At 44.0% G+C, this 22,054-nt stretch overlaps 2 protein-coding genes and 1 long non-coding RNA gene across 4 annotated transcripts in view; 2 read left to right on the top strand and 1 right to left on the bottom strand.

Annotated features, from left to right (window-relative positions):
- Nucleotides 1-1,359: 1,359 nt before the first annotated feature.
- Nucleotides 1,360-13,240, bottom strand: ANGEL2 (angel homolog 2). The gene is made up of 8 exons (XM_026048419.1): nt 12,814-13,240; nt 10,382-10,635; nt 8,987-9,056; nt 7,256-7,677; nt 6,153-6,279; nt 5,457-5,517; nt 3,198-3,361; nt 1,360-1,845 (listed from the first exon to the last, which is right to left on the bottom strand). Exons 1-8 carry the CDS (start codon nt 13,238-13,240, stop codon nt 1,691-1,693), a joined length of 1,680 nt encoding a protein of 559 aa, XP_025904204.1. The 3' UTR covers nt 1,360-1,690.
- Nucleotides 13,241-15,482: 2,242 nt separating this feature from the next.
- Nucleotides 15,483-19,947, top strand: LOC112955143. Its single transcript, XR_003250840.1, has 3 exons — nt 15,483-15,590; nt 15,914-16,006; nt 19,174-19,947. It is a non-coding gene; the product is annotated as an uncharacterized LOC112955143 (long non-coding RNA).
- Nucleotides 19,948-21,530: 1,583 nt separating this feature from the next.
- RPS6KC1 (ribosomal protein S6 kinase C1) overlaps nt 21,531-22,054 on the top strand; it is a 77,921-nt gene continuing 77,397 nt past the window's right edge. For both annotated transcript variants that reach the window (XM_026048385.1, XM_026048384.1), the window contains exon 1: nt 21,531-21,632. In XM_026048385.1, coding sequence (XP_025904170.1) covers nt 21,531-21,632 — 102 coding nt within the window. The remainder of the gene's footprint in view (nt 21,633-22,054) is intronic.

Genomic DNA, 22,054 nt, shown 5'->3' with positions numbered 1-22,054 from the left:
GTTATTTTCCCTGCCCCCTTGAAGAAGGGCTTGGGGMCACTGCTGAATAGTTGAGAAAAAGCCAAACATGAAGACCATCAGTCAACAAGTCTAACACGGTTGCTTTTAAATTAATGGGGACAGTGACACCTTTACAGCTAAGGGGTTACTGGCCCMTCTCCCATCCCCTCTATGTAAAAGAGGCTAAAACCACTCTGACAGCTCTGCCTGGGASAACAGCAGCTTTCTGCAAGAAGGATGACACTGCAGTCCCACCCGCAGGCCAAGGGCCTTGCTCTTGACACAGGCACAAGAGTTTCCACAGCTGCACATGTGTCATGTACACAGCTGTGTTTGCATCTACCTGCTCCAGCTTTAAGCACGCTTAGAGTAAAGTATCAGAGTAGGTATTGACCAAGCTGTTATCTTCATAATTAAKTTGACTGTTATCAAGAAGCAGAGGCCCCAGACACAATTAGGTGCAAGTAATCCCTTCCCAGCCCTGTAAGCTGAAGGGAGGGATAGGCAGCTGTTTCAGTCTAAGCCTGGACTACCTTTTCCTTTCAACTGGTATGTGGTTATCAGCACCAGCCTTCTTGCTTTTTTCTCCRAGCCCAAAATAAAGCCATATATTTATTCTCTCAGAAGAAGAAAATAAAGATGAAAAATTTGGAAAATGATATTGGGAAAATAGGACAAAGTTTCTAGATACAGGGTGATTTTAAGATCAAGGATCATTTTTTACCCAACACTACAATAGTAAGACTAAAGTAGAAATGTATAAAATTAGTTTTATACAGCTACACATAAATAAGACAACCAAATTATAAGATTTGTAACTCCACTCATCCAGTTTCTTGCTCAGACTTAAAAGGTAACTGACAAATTTGCAGAGGAAGATTATCAAGGCATTATGAAAGTAAATACGAAATTTTGAATAGTTCAGAARTGCTTTCCTTCTAATATGCAACTTGATTTTTAAGAACTACATSGAAAAAAAGCCTTCCCTATTTGTTTGAGACATCAAAGCATAGGACTATGTTTTTTTTATTTCTGTAGAATTTATTTGATTTGCTAGAGTGGTGAATGCCCAATAACTTTAACTTTACTTCAGGGATATTTTGGAAGATTTCAATGGATGCTACTAATGTTTAGACTTSGGAGAGTGTAAGAAATAAGTAATTTCAAGCATAAATACTTGCCTTACTGCAAAAATAATCCTCTGTGCTGACTCTGCAGTAACTGAAGAAATCCCTTTGCAGAAGTGTTTAGATAGAGGTGGCAGCAGAGAAACTCTGCAATAGAGCACTGCTTTTAGCCCATTCTGAAGTGTGGCATGCATAGAGCTCACTCCCCTTGGCTTGAAGAAACACACGCTTCTTACAGAATAATCACTTTTACTGCAATGTACAATAAAAATCATTTACAGCATCTTTGTGAAAAATAATGCCATTTCTGAGACTGGCACAGATGTTCTCCATTATCAAAAAGCAGCTTAATGTAAACGCTTCTTTTTGCCTTAAGCACTTTGAAAAGTAATTTAAACAACCTTAAAAAAAAAGTCTCTTTAAAAAGCCTGCTTTACACAACGCTAACAAATCAGCATGCAAACATATTAAAACCGGACCAGCAGTGCTTGAAATAATTTTAAAAAAATATCCGAAGAGAGATGGTGAAGGAAACCGCAGCTGTACAAAGAGTCCTCTGGCTATTACCGTTCAATAAGTCTGAACTCCGCCAGSAGGGGCAGGTGGTCGGAAGAGTTATGTTCATTAGGAAGACCATTAACAGTCCAAAGGTCCTGCTCTGTTACAAGTGCCAGCCTCCCCAGAAGTTTCAGACCTCCCTTGAAAGAGTCCTCTGCACCTGATAAAAAAAAAAAAAAGTGGAAATATATTCATTAGGGTGGCAAAAAAAAAAACAACGAAAGAAACCCATAAATTCATAGCTGTGCAGATAAAGGATGGCAGTGTGACCCCTCCGACAGYGCTGCGGTTTCACTCCTTTGCCACTGGCCAGCAGCTGCTCCTGCTGCTTTGCAGAAGAGGCTGCTCCCTGTGAACATGGGCACACCTGGGTGCTAGAGCTGTCCAGACAACTCTCCAGCCAAACTCACCATTTAGCACACCTGTAAGGCAGCAGTTTGATGCTACRGAGAGCTTGCTCAGCCTCCAATGATAAAAGGTGGCTCAGAGCCTTCTGGAACCAGCAAAAACGAGTCCTGCAAAACCCAGGTGGCTCCCAAACCCTGTTTTCACAGCAAGTTCTCAATAATAAACCAAGCCTCACATAAAGAAAAAGGGGGCAGCCTCCTGGCACGTCCACCACTGGCTCTGAACAATTTGTATGCCAGGGAAGCCCAAAGCATCAGGACTCTGCAAAGCCAGATGATTATTCTAGAGTGAAAAAAATCTCTTTGAAGAAACATCTGCAGCAGAGGCTCAACAAGCTCTTCCTGTTTAAAGAAATGCCACACAACCACATACATAGGCAGCTCTAACACTGCCGTAGCAAGGGTCCTACAACAACATACATAAGCAGATGAGTCAGGATTCRCTGTTCCCAGATACTGCACTCCCTTAAAATCACACAAAAATCAGGAGTTCAGACACTTCTCACCTCTCAGTTTCCCAGTGAAAGCTTTTGTCCCTATATTTCAAAGCTTTTTATTCCCCATTTTACACTGAGTTCATTCGCTGTGCGTGGCTAGTAAAAGTCTGAACTAATGCGTGCAAGCTTAACAGCCTACAAGCCAACCTGCGACAGACAGCAAATTCTCATTTCGTGCAAGGCAAACAGCGGCAGCCCACAGCGCTGGGAGCTGAAGGCTGCGCGGCGGCAGAGGCGCAACGCGGCTGTCTGTTCTCCGCAGGTGCGCGCAGGGCCGCGCGCTGCTCGCGCTCGGGCAGGGCGAGGCACCAGCAGGGCGAGCAGCCCCAGGCCCAGGCCCRGGCCCAGGCCCAGSCCCAGGCCCAGGCSSMKSCCSMSSSSSSYCCSSCGCGCMGCGCCCGGCCTTGCGGCGCCCTCTGCTGAGCGCCGCCCGCAACCGCAGCGCGAGGGGCCGCCGCGGGACACAGCGCTGCCCTGGCACTCCACAGGCAACACCCAAAGCAGTGCCACAAACCTCCACCTTCACCAGGTGATGAAATTATCACCGCTTCTCCCTTTGAACAGATTCTGAATGTTGCCTTTTACCGTTGCTGAAGTTGCTGCCTTACCTGGCTGGACAGGACCATCATTATTTGCTGCAGAAAAGAAAATATAATCCACAGTGACAGCACTTCGGGAGTGACACGTTGTTACTTCTGGCTTCCCAGTTTCCGGGAAGTAATGAGAATAGACTGAAGAGAGTTTAAAATGATGCTGTAATTTTGAAGATACTCTAAACAGGAATTAAAACAAATACATTAATAAGAAGATTTTGCTTTTYTGAATTTGCTACAAATAAGCGATAAAGAAATACTGAAAAACTGATGGTTACAAATAAAATCAGTAATCTGGATATGCAAACTAACTTTTTAAATACATCACTTTTTCTCTTAGGGACCTAAACTTCTGAAGGTAAAATGCAAACGGCATCACAAAGTAAGTTGGCAGATACCTAAGAGCCTATCAAAAACTAGATAAAAAACCACTTTAAATACACAGAACCTTCACCTCTACCTATCCTTGTAAGGTTTCACGTGTCCCCGTTCAGGAATCTCTCCCTGGTCACTGCTAGACACATCCATCCGCATGGCTAATAGGAAAGGGACAAATCTTTCCTGAGTTAGATGAACTTAACTAATTTGGTCCTTCACTGTAAACTGAGGTTTTTTATTGTAGTTGTTTTCTGTTTTAAACTGGAAGTACTCAGTGTTTTACAGATGGCCATGCCTAACTTTTTCTCCTCTGATTAGACTCCCATTTTGTCCTGCCTCATCATCTGCCAGTCTATTCCTCTACTTGTCCAGTCCATCTTRTCTCACCCATTTCCTTTCAAATCAGCCATAAAAGGCAGAATTGCACATCTGGACAAAAGAATTCTTTCCCTCCCACTCATTTCCTCCCATCAGCTTTGCAAATCACCCTGCTCAACTGTACCTGTCTCACAGTGCATGGCTGCATTTTAAACCTGATCTGCAACACATCCTGGTTATAAACCAAGTACTGCTCTGGAAAACCTGCATGTTATTTTAGGTAGTTGCTGCACTGAGAAGATCTCTTGCCTGCTTTTGCTTGTCAGTTTCTTTTTCTCATTCAGGAGTTTCATGACATTCACCACTTTTCCCTCAAACAATATTTATTCATGTCTCTCCAACCCTTAATGCTTTCCCAGCAGCTTAATCCTTCGCACAGTTCTCTTCTTCCTAAGCTGAGACACACAAGTCCATTTAGTCCCTATTCATACAGATGTTCCATAAGTTTGATAGTCCTTGCTCTTCTGTTATCTTTTTCAGAATGAGTTGATGCAATTGCAAAGTGCTCAACATGTGGCATGCTATACCACATATTTCCATATTAACACGTGATTATAGCATTGTTTCCTGCATTGTTATCTTCTCTTTTCTCACCAAGACCATTACTTGCCTTTCTCATCATCACAAATCACCACGGGTTTTAACAGAACTATCCACAGTGACCCCAAGATCTCATTCCTGAATAGAAATGGCTAACTTGGAGCCTAACACAGTCAGGGTAGCTCCTTCTGTGCCTTACTTTACATACCTTTACCAGTGTGGTAAATGCAAATATATTCTTCCTTCCTTTCAAAAACCAAAGGCACATTCTACTCCAGCAGTCTAACCTCTTCAGTTAAGTAGTAAACTTTCTGATCTGATTAGGTATTGGCAGTACAGCTTCTAAGTAATTTTTCCCCCCTTTATAAAATACTACTAATTGCAGGGAATTGGGGAATTGTAATCCTCCTCACAAAACTCCTGAARAGGAAGATTTTCAGTTCTTTTCCCCTCCTTTACCCAAATTTCACCTTGGGTTACAGAACTGCATTATCTTTCATAAAACAGTATCTCAGAAGCAGTAACAAGGAGAGAGGTAGGGCCAACATTTTGCAGCTGGGCACCACTGCCTTTTCACACGTGATTTCTGCACCGGGYGGGCCTGAAGCTCTCAGCTTTCCAACAGTGCTGCTGTAAAGCAGCCACCCTGCTTCGGGCAGGGAGTTACTAAATATCCCACGTATTCATTAACAGGCACCTGGAATGTGGCCCAGTACCTCATCCCTGCATGCTGAGGTACCACCTGCAAGATCCTGTAAGGAAAAACCACACTCTTAACTCCCTCCAGACCTAGTTATCTGATCAGCTCCTTCACATAGGAGTGAATATGCCCACATGGGCAAACTGGTTTGGATAGGCATCTGGTATCCATACCTAGAATCAGATACGAGCTTGGTCTGAAAACTAAACAAAAGACTCCMCAAACCCAAACATCGTGAAGTAGTCAAGCAATTCTACTTTTCTACCCACAACACATACTTTTCAGATGCTATTACAATCTTCTCAGCATCCTCCAATTTTGCTTCTGTCTTTTTTTCTCCTACAAAATAAGAATGTTTATTTCAGATTTAAAAATATCTTCTCATTAAGGACAATAGTGAAAACCTACAGAAAAAGACAACAGCCTAATGTAGTATCTTTAAAAAGCACTTAATGTTTGCAGCAGACAAGATACAATTTAAAGCTAGATTAAATTCCTCTATTCCATTAGTAAGACTGCCTTCAAACAGGTTTGCAAATTACCTCCTATTCATTTTAAACTATTTCGTCTGTCAAAGAAAAATGATAGATGTAAGATGGAAAGATGCAGCTAGGGAACATGGATCCCTTGCTTCTCCCATTTGTTCCACAGAATACACACACTAGAACACCTGAACCCTGGAGCATAAGGTAGGTTCACACTACACACATGCAGCTGGAGCTGCATTGCTCCAGCTCTTCCCCCAGTCACTTCATAACTGGTTTCTACTCTGCAAACACAGTAGCTCCAATATCATGCATCAGATTCCAAGGGCAAACCAGCCAGCTAATCTTTGAAGATTGAAATCTGCAAAAGCTTTTTGCAAACAGGTAGYTTCATACTGCAACACTCTTGCTCTACTAGGAAAGAGGATCCATTTTTCAGTGCAACCTCAATGATGTCTTCTAAGAACCGTAATCAATCCAGAAACTGACCTGTATTTTCTTCTTTTTGTTGCTGCTTTATTTCATACACACAGTTTTGTGAAATACCCAGTTTTTGGGGCCAAATTGGAATAGATAAGATTCTTTGTCCCCTTGGAAACTGTTCTTGTCCAGAGACCTGAGAGAAAACAATGTGAACTTGTTTCAGACAGAAACCTGATTTAGAAAGAAACTGAAAGAACTGGACATTCTCTAGTGTCCAGTTAGCTAAACTGGACATTAAAGCTTAACACCTTGAACAAACAGTATCTCCTTAGATTAAGTCTCATACCAGCTTACTAGATATGTCCAAATACTCCTAATTTACAACACCTTTGCCATGATGATTCTTGTGACATCAAGCTAAGAAACTGTCAAGAAACCTGCAGCAACATAGCAGTATGTATACATACATAGGCACACAGTATATACAGAGTATACACATCTCCCTGGCATATACATTCCTGGTATATGCATCTCCCTGGAAATACTTTATGATGTTCTTCTGAGAGGATGTAGCTCAAAGTTGGGCTAGAAACAACTACCCACTAGCAACAAACATCCATGGTGCCATTTTCTCCCTGTACATGCTTCAGTTGCTTTATATTGGACAGCATTTAACATCTCTCACAGCTACATACAAGAGCTTACAGTACTGCTAACCTGAAGCAGTTTAGGCTCAGCATCTAATCATATTTCTGCCTTTAAAACAGTAAAGTTTATCTTTGAAAAAAAGTAAAAAGTATTTTTTCTAGGTAAAACATACTAGGGAATTTGATTATGTAGTTATTTTCTCCTGTCGAAAGCTGTTAACACTGAGGAACAGCRTTGTAGCCATCCCGTGGCTAATTACCTTTCAAGAACAATTAGTTTGTCAAACTGTTCATTCCACAGTGCCAGGAGCAAGTATCATTCTGTAAGGCACAGCCAGTGGGCCCAGGCTTATTTTATTAACTCCACAGCAACTCTCACTYTGCAGACTGCAGAAAGGGCACAAAGATGGCCACTGTAAGGAAGTGACCACAGGCTGATGTACAGTGTGCTAGACCTTTCTATTAAACATTTCCTCTCTCATCAGCCCTTTTTCCCTTTGAGAGATAAAACACATATCCTACCTTTCCTATAGCGAGTCCCTCATAATTTAGCTTTCCTTCTTTTATAAAGCTGTACAGTGGAGAACCAGGAACAGAATTGAAGTCACCACAGATGATAATCGGGCAGAAAGTCCCATCCTTCCGACAGGCAACACTAGYGATCTCTGCCAGGAGCATGGCAAGCTGCGTCAGTTTGATGTCCCCTCGCCTGGGGTTGTATAGCAGGTGTGTGTTGGCTATGCAGACTGCAGCATTAGCTTTGCAGTGAAGTCTGGGTTGCAAAAGCAGCACCAGCCCAACATTGTCTCTGTCCAAGAGTGGGATATCACGGCGGAAAAATTCCACAGGGCTTGATGAGATCAGATTGAATTTGGAAGTTTTGAAGCAAATCGCACAGCCGTCAGGTTTTCGCCCTGTCCTCATCTTGTATTCACAGTGATACCCTGCAAGAAAGACAATTAAAAAGATTAAGATACTACCCAATAAAACATTTTTGCCACAAATTTAGAAAAACCTCATAGTCATTTTCTCCTTCAACAGCCACTCTAAAATAACAAAGACTGGGAGAAGTTCACCTTGCCCTTTACATCCCCTTTCAGATGCCTCTCGTGGATCTCTGCATCTTCCACAGTAAAATCTTTACATGTTCACATTACTTTGTAGAAAAAAAAATGAGTTATAATGCAAGTTATTCGACATGACTAAGCACAAAGCCAAGAACTATTTGTAAATGCAAAATAACCATTGCAAACTCCCTATAATAAACACCGTTYAATGGTTTCTGAGAGAAAAACACAATCCCCAAACATTTGTGTCACAATAGAGAGAGAAGTGTCAAAGGAAAGTTGCTTTATCRCAGCATTGGGCTGCCATCCCAAGCTGAGAAATGGTTCAGCAGCAACTGTCCAAAGTACAAGGTTATAAAAACAAACACTAGAATGTTTGAGTGGCCTAAACACCTTTGCAAAGCTTTTTTTAGTCTTGTGCTCTATGAATGAGTAATTATTTAAAAGGTAACTAACAATTCATGTTCATTCATGAACAGCTCAATCTTGTCATCACTTTATTCTGCCTCAGCATCCTGGGTACCTACAAGGAGCCTGGCCTTACAGGGCTGTTTCACAACCTGTTAACGCTGATTTAAGTCAGTACTGCATCACCCTGCCTTTTTCTTTAACATCTGTTTCTGGGAGTTAGACTGCCAGTTAACCAAGAAATACAAATTTTGGTCAAAAGCTGCTCCTTGAACTTCTCTTGGCTTGTCTTGGCATCAGACAAGTATCAGACCAAATATCAAACTGAAAGGAAACGAAGGACAGAATAGATTTAGATCAGTTCAAATCGTCACGGAATCACACCCCTATAAGCACGTTCCCTACCCTAAGTAGGAGGCAGACAAGGAACCTGCTATTTAAGCTACACAACAGTACTCGTCTACCCACTSATGAATACAAATTGAACATGAATGAAGCTTAGTGCTGATATTGGAAGGTTTCAAACCAGAGAAAAGGAACTCTATAGAGAAGCAATTCAATGGGAGTACTGGGAAAAAAAATGCTACGGCAATTTCAAGTATGTTTGAGGAACTTTTGAAAGGAAGCATGCAGTGCTGCATGGCACAGGACAGGACTTGATTCTATCACCTAAGAGATTATTTCTTGGAAAACAAAACAAAACAAAAAACCTACACTGGTAAGAATGTGAGAGGAGAAAAAAAGAAGACAAATTATCGGTCACAGAATCTTGTCATACCCAGGGACTCCAGACTTGACTTGATCTCTGTTCTGTAATGGTCTTCTTGAACTTCTTGTAAACAAAGTACCTAAGGCAAAAGTTTACAATTGAAGCATATTAGTAAGTACATCAAATTTTTCATTCATATTCATCAGTTGCCAAGACTTTTATAAAAAGCRATTTCAGTAATTTTTTGCCTTCATAATCCTGTAAAAGGATTCACCAAACTCTATGCATCTGAAAAATGACAGAAACAGTAAGCTTATTGACTTTGTTATTAATGGTAAGCATCCCTGGAAAAAAAAACTAACAAAAGCCATGTAAAGCTGTACAAGCTGTGCCATGACACAAGCCGGAGTTTAGAAGCACGTCTTTGATACAGAAGGACAGCAAGCTTGATCATGAGCCTAACGATAAAGAGCACTAGGGGAAGAAGACAACAAAAGACGACAGTTTTGGATCAGCTTCACTGGAAGAGATGCTTCTAACAGCTGCATTTCTCTCTCAACCGTGAATACTAATCAAAAGGAAACACAGATCCACAGTCTTATCACCCAAGATCTTACACAATCAAAAGAATAAGTAAAGCATTTTAGTTTGTCTGCCTTCCACACAAAGCTTTTACACACAACCAAGTTCCCTATTTTCTGATCTAACAAATGGCTTTAAGGGAATAGCAGCCAGATTTTAGAAAGGGACTTTTGATTCACTGAATATACTGACACATGTTGTTAYGACTATGTAAAAAAGTATTTAGCCAAAGGTGGACACTTCATAGTTTAAAAATGCCAACAATTATGGTTGCCTTAATTTAACCCACCTGGACTCAGGCAACCTATTATTCCACCACAAGAGCATATTGTGCAGGATTAGTTTTTGCCAATGGTGACAAACTATTCAGCCTTGCAACTCTTCTTCACGCTAAATAACTTAAGGAAAAAGACTCCATCTCTCAAAGTTCCTAAGGTATGACCATCCCAGCAAGAGGTGCTCCATTCTCCTTCCCTAAGCATCCATCATTAGCTCCTGCTGAAAACATGATACTAGACTAGACAGAACTTCGGCCTGCATGAGGATGCTGCTCTTCCATTCAGGGCCTTACTTGCAGCATTCTGTTCAGATGCACTCTAAGCACAGACTGAAAAAGACTTGGAAAAGAAAGTGTATTCTGACATTAAAGCAGTAAGAAGCAGTACACACGGTAGTGCTGTGTGCAACTGTGTTTGCTGCAAGTTTAGATAACRCAGAAAACACTCACTGCATAAGTATAAAACAGAACTATTGACTTAATCCTGACATAACTAAAGGCTCGTCTGTATTCACTAGGCTACTTAATAAAATAAAAACCATCAGAAATTTGCTACTCCATTTACAGTCTCTTGAGAAACACCCACATGATCATTTTCTACTCACATCTGCATCCAATTGTTTGATTTCTTGTAGAATGTTGGGAAATCTGTATGCCCAGATTAATAGGGGCTGCTGGCAGTGTTTATACAGGTGGGAGTTATCTTCTAACAAATTCTGTGAAAGGATATTGTAGGACATGACTGTAAAATCAAATTTTGCCTCACTTTCTCTATTGCTTTGGTCAGTTGCTTTATTTTCAGAGGTCTTCATTGTTCTACTGTGCTGACAAAAGTATTCCCAATGTCTTTGGATTGCTCCTGTTAAAAATACATGAAACAGAAAACAAGTTATGTAATATTCCTTCTTACTGCACTTAGAACTCTATCTACTGATTACTATTTGCCTTTCAATTTCCCTTTCAAATTGATTAAGCAAATCAAAAAGCTTGTTTGATTAGCAGTGCTTTAGGCCATCTGTTTAATATGAACTACCTATGAATATGGGTAAAAATCACACAAAGCAGTTTATCATAAATTTTAAACTGTTTTGAAATTAGGAAACTGCACTGTTCAAAGTCACACTACACAGTCCTGCTCCTTGCAGAAGTGCTGTCAARCAACATCTAGTCTGTGCCATACGTTTATGCTGGTGTCATATACTGACTCCTCAGTGGAGAGGGGTATATGCTGCTCTAAAGGGTGTGTCCCAAGTTGTCATATTCCAGCTTCTCGACCCTATGAGCACGTGTYGCCAGCAAGGGTAAGGAACAGAGGCTCGCTCTTTTTCTGTGCACAGTCTGATGAATTCCACCCTAAGCCCTCAAAGAGTCTGTTCTCCAGGTTGCAGAAAAGATACTGAATCTGGATTTCCCTCACGGATGTTGAGACATTAAGATCCATAAACCTCTGACAAACTGACAAGACTTCTGAAGAGACTTGCTTTATCTTTCTGCATGCTTACTTTCAGATATATTATTYGCATATGAAGCTAGTAAGAACATCTGCACATTATTAAGTACCCAACTATTTTTCAAGTGTTCATAATTCATGATCAAAGCTGACTTCCAGCCATGCCCCAAGTCACCTGCATTGCCAGCTGGTGGCAGACTGAAGCTATACCTGTAGCCCTCTGCTCTGAGCACTCCTCCCTATACCCAAAGGTACAATCCCCCCCTGACAAGCAGGCACTAAGCTTCATCATTGTGCCCAGGTTAGTTAAGGCTTTACTTGGCATTTGTAATGAATAAAGCAAAGCTCTAATTAGTGGTTTTACAATAGTAGAGAGGCTGTGCYGCTTCCCAGCAGGTGTTTTAGTTACTGTCACCTTACAATGTGCAAATAAAAGGTAACCAGGGAGGTTTATAATTCTAATCACTCTCTCAGACAGAGGCATATGAAGATGTACTTGGAGACAGCCTTAAAAAAGGGCAAGGCAACCTCATTTCCTCCAGATCCTAAAGATACCTAAGTGGTTTATTGATCTTCAAGAACTTCATTTTTATGGGCATGTGTGTCCAAAAATCCCTTTGTGGTGCTGCTGGGATTTGCCTGTCTCAGTCTCGGCACAACTTCCAGTTTATTTTAAGGAAGTGATTTATGCAAGAAGGCTCTGATTGAGACTGGGCCCCTCTATTTTTCCCYGTCCCTCCCAGTAGACAAAACTGTTAATATCCACAATAGTCAGTAAAACATTTTGATGCTCTGGATCAAATCTGATGTGGAAGATTATACAGATAACAAGCTAAAGGAAACACTTCTAAGTTTCATAAAAGCCTGTAATAAGCTGGGTAGACATCTTCAAGCTTCTTAATTGCCTTTATCTGGGTAAGTACCTTTGCTGGTTGCTCTGTCAGTCATGGTGCAAAATGTGCACAAAAGAAAACACAAACCATACAGGAAACAAACAACATTAAGTCTCAGTTATCCCTTAATTCTCACTTATCTCAAACACTGATAACTCAGCTGAGCCTGAAGGAAGCCCATTCAGGTTCAGCAGGGCTTATCAGCTCAGGTATAGTGAAAGGAATTAAGCCATGCAACTTCCAAGGCCAGCTCAGCTCTGCAAGCAATTTAGCTGAATCTTCTGCTTTAAAAGCAGCCAAGAGCTAACAGACCTGAACTGGGAGCAGATCCTGGAGAGAATCTGAATCAAGCTCAGGGCTCCTCTGCAATCTCTGGCATGTGATCTAGCATTCATTTTGTGGATTATCTCAGTTTGTGCTATGCTGTGCTAGATGATGTGGAATTGACTGTCTTTTACTGCTGAGCAGTACAACACAGTTCTACTCGTTCTTTCTGGCAGACGGAGGGCACAAAGAAAACAGCTTACAGAGTGAGCAGCAATACAAACTGGAACACATTCCCCCCCTCTCCGTCAAAACTGATGCTCTCTGTTGCCAAGCTAAACAAGAATTCAAAAGATACAGGTAATATAGCTTATAACTTGATAGAAAAATGTTTAGTGTTACAAATTAACAAGCAAACTACATCCTTTACCTCTCTTGCTGGTGCAGTTTACTTCATTCTGCACTATGGAAAGATGCAGTGCTTCCCTCTGATTAGAGCTGCTTGTTTCTGCTTCAGGAGTCRAAGTATCACGCTGGCCACTTAGTCTTCTCTTCTTTGTAGATGGCTCTCCTCCCTCAGACTTCATATTGGAATTAGATAGATGAAAGCAACAATTCTGCGTGAAGTTATCAAGCTGCCAATTTGAGTTCTGAAACTGTCTCCAAGGTCCAAGGAACAGAGGCCACCTCCAGTTTGCCGAGAAATCAAACGGAACAGAAAATGGAAAAGTGGCCCAGGGATAGTGTCCAACCCATCTCATGCAGTTGGAAAAGGGGTTGTTCCAGGAAAACACTTGGGAACTATTCCAGTGGGCAATCCAGTCTCTGCCCACCCTCTGCATTTGACGGGGCAGCATGGAGTRTCTGTTAAAGAAGGACAGGTTTTATTACATAAAACACAATTACATTTCCCTGTAGCCCACTGTTTGTAGATGCAAGCCATCTTGGTTATAATTTATAAGTGATATGCTTTCCTTACAAATTAACCCATACAAGATAATGGATATTATTTTCCTATTAGATTCTTACCCCATGTAGCTGAATCAGAACTGCCTTTTAGACACAACTATACAGTGCCTTTTTATTTGGTACTGCAATTATAATTGAAATATTAAGATATTATACCTTTACCCAAATTATCTGCAAAATGGGACTTTATAAAGCTCCAGGAGAAAAAAAAAAGTTACAAGATCAGTTTGCAAATAATGCCATCTAATTTTCAAGCTCCTTTCATCTGAATAAGCKTTTACTATTTACCCTCTGCCTGTTGAAATCAACTAGCTCCTCTTCCAAGTGCTCAGCAGAGAATTATTTTGCATGCCACAAACATTTTATTATAAAGCTATTGGAAAGAACCAGAAAAATCAGTTTCCCTCAAAAARTCACCAGAGCGCTTAAGATGCCACTGACTCCACAAATAAACAAAGCACGTGGCAGGAAGGTAGATGGTAGTAACTCTGTCTCCTTTGCTGACACCAGTGTATACAACTCTCAGATTTTACTATTTGGATTCTTATTTTTAAGTGGAGGGAAAAAAAAATGCAGGTTAGGGCATGGTTCTCAGACAGCCATGAAAATGAGGGTAGGGGTTGCTTTGTTTTTCCATTAACCAAAAAAAAAAAAGGAAAAAAAAAAAGTCTCCACACAGATCCAGGAGAGCAGAGTGACACAGCTCAGGCTCAGCTTCCCCAATGGTTAAATAACAACATTTATTTCATGTAACCGGAGTCCACAAAAACATCGAAGTCAGTTGGTCTAAATCCAGAGCCTCCTGTTTTTCATACAGGCTAGAGAACAAGTGTAAACACATCTTTGGGCAAAAACAACTTGTCCTAGAAGGGCTGCAGAGCTGTGTGCTAAAGCAGTCCTCCAAGAGGACTGCGCTCGGCTCCGTGGTGCCCGCGGAGCGCCCTCTTTCCGAAGGCTTCCTGGGATTCTTTTTTACGGGGGAAAAAAAAAAAAAAAAAACCCATAATCCAGAACGCCTTAGTTCTGGCTCAGAAGCACAGCGCGACACAAACACCACGACCTAYAAGCTGCAAGAAGAGCTCAAGCCTACGCTCAGCTCCACTAAGAGCCGCCCTGCTGCGAGCAGCGGGCTTTATTTTAAACAAACAGGACTGTCAGTAACACCCCCCTCCCCTGCCCCGAACCAAACCGCGCCTGCGCGACCCCCAACGGTCACTGCGGGCCGTTAACGGCCTCCGTAACGGCCCGGGCCTCTGCCGGGGCCGCGGCTCCCGCGGGCCAGGCCCGCCCCAGTGCCTCCTCGCCCCCCGCCGCGGCTGCCGTTACCTGGCGGCGAGCCCGGCGGCTCGGAGCTCCCCTAGCCGCTCCTCGCAGCCCCGGCGGCCCCCGAAGGGGTCATCCCCGGGCAGCGCCAGCTCCGCCCGCGGTGGCCGCCGCGGCGCTCCCGGCCCCGCCGCTTCCCCCCGCGGAGGCCGCACCCCGCGCGCGCTCTCTCCTGGGCCTTGTAGTCCTAGGGCCGCCCGCCGCCATCTTTGTTCCGGGAGCCCGGCGCCCGGGGTGCGCCGCCATCTTGGGTCACGGCAAGGAGCGCCACGGCGGGAGGCGGGTAGATGAAGCCCCGAGAGCCATTTTAGGTGAGGGCAGCGGCGAGGTGAGGCGAGGTAACGCCCGTCCTGCCAGGGCAGCGCGCTTGCGCAGTGCAGCCGGAATATGGCTTAAACTGACCCATTTTGATTGTTTTTTTTTTTTTTTGGGGGGGGTCCTTCAAATGCATGTAGCACTGTATTTATGCAGTAGTTTCCATAAGCGACCTTTTCCTGAAGGGAGACGTCCCTGCGGGGTGTGAAGCTGCTCAAAAAAGAGCAGCACTTCATTTCCTCCCCTCCTTGGGAGCCGGGTGCACTGCTCATACAACCCTCCTTAMCGAGATATGAGGATATGATGGAACCTGATGGGACATTATCATTTCCCCTTCTTACCGGAAAGCAAAAGCCACTCACCTGAGAACGTGGTTTAGTTGTCTCCCATTAAAGCGCACCCGAGCCCTGGCGCGGTGCTCCCCGTGTGTGGGCACTGTGCGGTGCAAACGCGGGGCGCCCGGTCGCACACGGTGCCGTGCGTGGGAGAGCAGCCCTGCGCAAACATGCAGAGCTCTCGCCTCCCAGCTGCGTAAACAAGCCGCTCTCCTTCCAGCCCATGAGCGGCTCRCTGCTTCTGGGGAGGTCCTTTGAGGACAAAGTAAGTGCTGGCTCTGTTTACGGCAAGAAAATGTAATGTAAGGCGTATGAAATGTGATCRTGCTAAATAGCGCGGATCCTGTGCAGGAACTGCGGTCAAGTAAATATATATTGCTCCCCTTTTGTGGTATTTGTTTCATATAAGTGCTTTCAAATGATTTAAGGAAGAGAAATATATGCTAATATATGCTAGTTGGGGGAGCTTCTGCCTGGGCTGTATGTCAGACATGCTTCTCTTACAGCTGGTGTTGCATGTCTGTGTGTGAGAATAAAGGCTATAGAATAATTTGTGATGACTTTTTTTTTTTTTTTTTTCTATGACAGCTCTGGGGCTGTGACTTGGATCCTCCAGGAGCCAGGATCACGTGGAAGGACTGCAGGCTGCCTGCACTCCAATACCAGAYTCCATAAAAGAAGGTGAGAGTCCTTTTAAATTTCTTTATTGGTATTTGAGTGAGGATTGCCTGTAGGCTTGCAGATAATTACCAGATAAGGGAGGGTTTGTGGGTTTTTTAAGGGGAAGCAGTCAGGTGTGGCGGGGTGGTCATGACATGAAGCCAGGTAGTGGTAGGACAGCTGTGCCCCAGCTCCTCAGCAAGATCAGGGTGCTGATGGAGGCTGCCSAAACCGATGGGTTCAGAGTTTCCATGTGCTGGATGAAGAGAGTTTTGCTAAGATCCTCCCCAAGCACTTCAAGCACAACAGCATGGCGAGCTTCATGAGGCAGCTCATCTCCCATGGCTTTTGTAAAGTTATGCAATATGAATYGTGCTCAACTAAGCAAAAATGATGTGGTTCTCGCAAATATCAACATCTCTTTTTCAGAAAAGGCCAGGAAGCATTGTTGTCAAAGATAAAGAGGAAAATGCCTTTACCTCAGAGAAAATTTTAAGATTGATCCAGAGGAGATCCACAAAATGTTAGCAATTATTCATCAGGTGCAAGGAGAACAGGATATATTAGAATCCACACCTGAATCATTAAAACAAGAAAACAAACCCCTTTGGAATGAAGTTCTTGATGTTAAATGGAAGTAAATCCAGCATCAACAGCTCTGTGAAGCAAATATTGCGCAGTTATAACCCAACAGTGGGCCTGCCACGTAAACAGCATGTTATGATAAATAGCGCAGGAGATGACAATTAGCAGAGCCAAACCACAGAAAAAGAGTGTGATAGGATGGGAAGTCAATGCAGGTTTGAAATTAGAGACAGTGACCTTGAAGGAGATCAACCAAGAGTTCAAGCAGACATATCTTGCATGTGGACAAGAATGGCTGAAGACTTCTCAGAAAACTTCCGTATCACTTACACAGACCTAGACTCCATAAAGAAAGATGCAAGCAGAACTGATGCTGCTTCTAATTTCATCTTGATCAGTGAGGTAGGCATTAAGTCAGAACCCTGAGTYACTGAGGGCTGTAGCTAAACCTAGGTCCTCTTGGGCAGAATGCTCAGGAAAAATRTATCCCTCTGATAGAGACTGGGTACTTGAACATCACAATTAAAATTGTGAAAATCAGGAATATTTACAATCTGAACAAGCAACAGGCTACAGTGGATTAGGCATAGAAGGAGAAGATTACAGTTCTRCTTGCTCAGATTCTGGACATGTTGAGAAAAGAAGAAAAATTAATCACTTTGCCGTCCAAAAAACTGAGTAATGCTTGAATCAGATGTACAACGACAGCATAAAACTATCTGAAAGGATATTGGCTTTGGAAGAAAAGCCTCATTGGAAGCTCTTATCATCTACCTTGTCTTCTCTAGCCGATTTCATTGTGAACCCAGAGAAATCTCAAAGGCAGTCCCAAGCCTCCAATCCAGGAGGATTAACTGAGAGCTATGCCTCTTAGGGTCGCTTTTAATCTGAGGAGATATGTGAGGAGATATGTGCRGAGTTTGGACTCCTAGGAACAGTCTTTCAGGTATTTAAATGGCACAGTGTGCTTGTGTGTGTTGTCTTGTTTTTCATCTCGCTCAGTTCCCTGGTTTTATTGTCAGGGTGGATATTTAATTCAGTGCRCTGACATCCAGGCTGCACGGGTCCCTTTCTGACATTCACTCCCTGAAGGGGTGAGAATGGGAACAAGTTAATCTAAGGAAATCCCAATGCCCCAAAGAGACTCCTGCATAGGATATATACATACTCCAACCTGCTGTGGGTATTTACATAAATGAAGTTTCTGGGCTGAATCCATGGACCTGCAGCGGTGTTGAACTATTCCAGTACCATGCTTGATTCCGTACAGGGGAAACTTGTTCTGCCCTTAAATGTTCTGATTTTCTCGCTTTACCACTTTCTGAGGAGTTAAGAAATATCATTGGCATATACAGGCTGCCTATTTTACATTCTGTTTCTCTGCCAATTTCTATTTCAATTGGTTCAATTTCTGCCCAGTGTCCTTTTTATTAAGTCCCTATACTTCTGTTAATCTTTTTGGTAAAGATTTTTTGTTCAGGCTTGGTTGTATTATCCAATATTTCCTGGATAATGTATTCCTGGAGGTTCCCGTATATCAGAAGGGACAATTCCTTGCTGTAATATGTGATTATGATGATTCAAGGGAAATATCACCTTCCTCTACGTGTGAGGATTCAACAAATGACCTCTTAAATTGATTTCTGTCTCAGTTATGCTCCACTCGTTCCAGCAAGGTGTTATATCCGCACAAGTGGCTGAAATCGTTKCTTTAACCTGTGCCTGCGTTCTTGCCAAAGGACTCTACTACAGTCTATACAGACTCCAGATATGCCTTTGAACTTGTTCATGGCTTTGGACAACTCTGGAAACAATTATCTTTTTTTTTTTATTTCAGCAGGAACTTCTATTCACATATGTAGAGAGTCTTAGATGTGTTATAGCTCCCTCTAGCACCTGCTATTGTGAAATGCCAAACTTACACCTCTTCTTGCAATGACACTGCTATTGGAAATGCCATTGCAGATCATCCTGCAAGAAACACAGCCCTTTACAATTCCCTGGCTGTCAAAAGATCAAATCTTCTTCTCATTCTTGCAAGACCTTGTGCAGTTGCAGGACAATAACCTTGAAACTAGGCGGAATGTTTGGTTGTGACGTTGCTGTTTTTTACAGGCTGACACTCTTGGTTGCGCCCAGGTGGCCGCCTGTTTGTACCTCAGAATCTCTTGCCTGACCTCACTCGTCTGGCCCATTCGGTGGCCTGCATGAGCCAAGGGGAGATGATAGCTACCTAGAAATAGATTGGTTTGCACCAGATTTTACCTCGGTTCAACAAAAATATTGTAGTACCTTTCCTCTTTGCTTAGCCCACAATGTGAGAAATAGAACGGAAAAAAAACCTTTCAGCACAACCCAGGCCCTATGGACCATTTGTTAGACTACAAAATGAATTTATTCAAATGCCCCTGTGCTGTAATCAGGAATATGTTTTAGTAATAATTGTCATGTTCTCTTTTTTTTTTTTTTTTTTTTTTTTTTAAGAAGTGAATCTACCTAAGAGAGCTAATGCTATCATGGCAGCAAAAAAGTTGCTGAAGGAGTTTATTCTTTCATTTGGGCTACCTTTGATAATCGTCAGTAATGAGGCACTCATTTTACAGGGCTGATTATTTGTGGTGTGTGCAAAGCTTTGAGCACTGAACAGCAGCTGCAGCGTGCAGGCCTTCTCCAAACAAGTGGAACTGTGGAAGGAAAGGCAACCTAAAAACGTGCATTGTGAACATTTGTGCAGAGGCTCATCTTAATGAACAGGGGCCCTCCCTGCTGCATTAATTTGCAAATTAAAAGAAATTTGAAACATGGCAAACTGGAAGCATGTGAATTTATTATGGGAAGGCCTCTGTGGTTGCCACCTACACCTCCAATTGGACCAAGAGACTTAATATTCAAGGATGACTGAATGCTAGGTTATTGCAGGGAACTAATTAAAAGTGTTAGGTCTATATACCCATGGGTGTGTGATGCTCCTCCTGAACCTGCTGGTATGTTACCTGTCGCAACCTGGAGACAGGGGATATGTGAAAGTCCACCAAGGAAAGACCTCTCTTCAGCATCACTAGAAGAGACCTTACGAGATCGTATTAAGCACCAACACTGCTGTACACCCTGAAGGACTGACCACTTGGGTACACACATCCTACCGCAAGAAAGTGACATCACCTGCAGAGCCTGGCCCAACTAAGTCCTCTTTCAAGCAAGAATAATCAAATTGGGAACTTCATTGTGAGCCAGACGTGACTCCTAGGCTCCCACGAGGAGCCACGGAACAACGTGCCTGTTAACAGTTGAGTGTCTTAGAAGGTACCTATGGACCCTGGTATCACCCTGTGCAAAATTTAAATRGTGCCCACCATTTTTTTTCACTAACTGTTATCTTAAGGTAAGAACACAGGAAGAATTCCCTCCCCTCCCCTCCTCTCCCCTCCCCTTCTTTTCCAGTGCCTTGGATGTATAGCCAATCAAGAGAGTGTTAGCTGCACATTGGACATGTTTCCTCTGCAGCTGCTGGTGTGTATATGTGAGAATAAAGACTCCCTATAAACTAAATAAGGATGAAGCAATGGCTGTCTAATCCTTTTATTACACTGAAGGGTTATAAGAGCTGCATGATGTAACCAAGTGGTCAAGTAGTGGTCTATGAGTAAATAAATGATCCAGCAATTGATCCACTGTGCTAGARAACGCTGTTTTGTTGATTGAAGGCCAAGCGTATTTTCTGTCAGCTCTTCATTATTTTGGATGGGGCCAACACAAATGCAATTTGCCTATCTGCAAGTTTGCTATAACTAAAATCAGGGAAGGTAGCAGTAACAAAGTATCCTCTGTGATCACTTTAACCCTTTTACTTCTGATTTAAGCAAAACCCAAATTACTTTTCCACGATTGTACACTAGAATTACTTCATACAAAAGATCTATTCCCAAAAAGTCTCTTTCAAGGAAACATTAGCTTCATTACTATTGATGTAAGAAAACAGTTACTATCTGTTGGGGATTGATATATATTCTAGCTGTAATGCTGGCAAACTTGCTTTGGAGTAATGATGATCAAGAGCACATTATTTCTTGAGGTGCTTCTTGTCACAGTTACTTGCACCATGTTAGATATATCAACATCTTTTCAAAGGGGGTCAAAGACAGACTCTTCCTTGCCCAGAAGACTACCTAGAGCGGCAGGGCATGAGGGGAAGCTCTGCTAGTGCCCCAGTGAAGCTGCTCGATGAACAGTGAGCTCGTGGATTGATGCTCCCAGATCTGCACAAGTGAATCTCATCAGGAGCTCAGGAAACTGATGCAATAATTGATGAACAGCTTTCATTTTCACGGCAGTAATTGGGAGGGTTGTAAAGATTCATGACACAGTTCAGTCTTGCTCAAAGGAGACACCTGCTTATTGCGAGCTTCAGAACAAGAGTCTCTTATCATCTACAGRGAAGTCTCATTAAGTATTTTTCCTTATATCAGAGACCTGCATGAGATCAGAGGTGTTAACAACCTGGTAATAAGAAGCTGATTTTAAAATATCTGCTATTAAATGAATGAAAACATAATGATAAAAAGAACTTTAAACGTTCATTTAATATCAGGTGGGACCTACGCTTGTAGACCCCACTGCAGGCAGGCAATTGGAGGCATCTTCAGTGCCATGAGCCCACGGCAGGAGCACCGCTGGGGCCGCACGGGACCTGCCGCGCCAGAGCCCCTCAGAAGCGAGCTCCAAGGATCCGGAGATCCTCGGGACCGGCTGGAAAACGCAGGGACGCGCGAGTGGCCGCAATGCTGAACGACCCCGACGGTTAACGGTCCCAACGGCCGCCGTGGCGGCTGCGGCTCCGCCCCCTGTCCCGCCCCGCCCCTGGCGGCGGCGGCGGGGCGGGGCCGGGCGGGGCCGGGGCGGGGGCGGGCGCGTTAGTGGCGGCGCTTCCGCCTGGCGCCGCGGCCTGCGGCGGCGCGGCGGGATGCAGAGCCCGCGGGAGCGCGGCGGCCTGGCCCGCTTCTACACGGTCACGGAGCCGCGGCGCCACCCCCGCGGGCACACCGTCTACAAGGTGACGGCGCGGGTGAGTGACCGGCGGCGACACGGGCGCTGCGCGGGGCCGCCGCCCTGCCCGCGGGGTCCGCGAGCCGCGTTACGTAAGGCCGGGCTTACGGCGGGAGCCCTGCGGGAGCCGGCCGCCTTGCGCCGCGCTCTGCTGCGGGGCTGCAGGGCGGGGAGGAGTAACTGGGAGACGGGGATTCTCCGCGGGCGGCCGCGGGGAATGGCGCTGCCCTCCTCCCGGTCCCGTCCCGCCGCGCCGCAGCTCCCGAGCAGGCGGAGCAGAGCCGGGCGGGCGGAGCGCGCCTCTCCCGCGCGCCTCCGCGGGAGCTGCTCCAGCCCGAGAGCCCCGCGGAGTTCCCCTCTCCCTGCGCGTTGCCCTCTCCCTGCTCCCTTGGGGCGGGGAGAGTCGGGCTGAGTGCGAGAGGAAGGCTGGGTGCAGCAACG

The sequence above is a fragment of the Nothoprocta perdicaria genome, unplaced genomic scaffold (assembly GCF_003342845.1).
Source record: "Nothoprocta perdicaria isolate Ctin4 unplaced genomic scaffold, notPer1 scaffold_54, whole genome shotgun sequence".
Taxonomy (NCBI): Eukaryota; Metazoa; Chordata; class Aves; order Tinamiformes; family Tinamidae; genus Nothoprocta; species Nothoprocta perdicaria.
The sequence above is the reverse complement of the archived record's forward strand: the minus strand, read 5'-3'. Positions and strand labels throughout refer to the sequence as shown.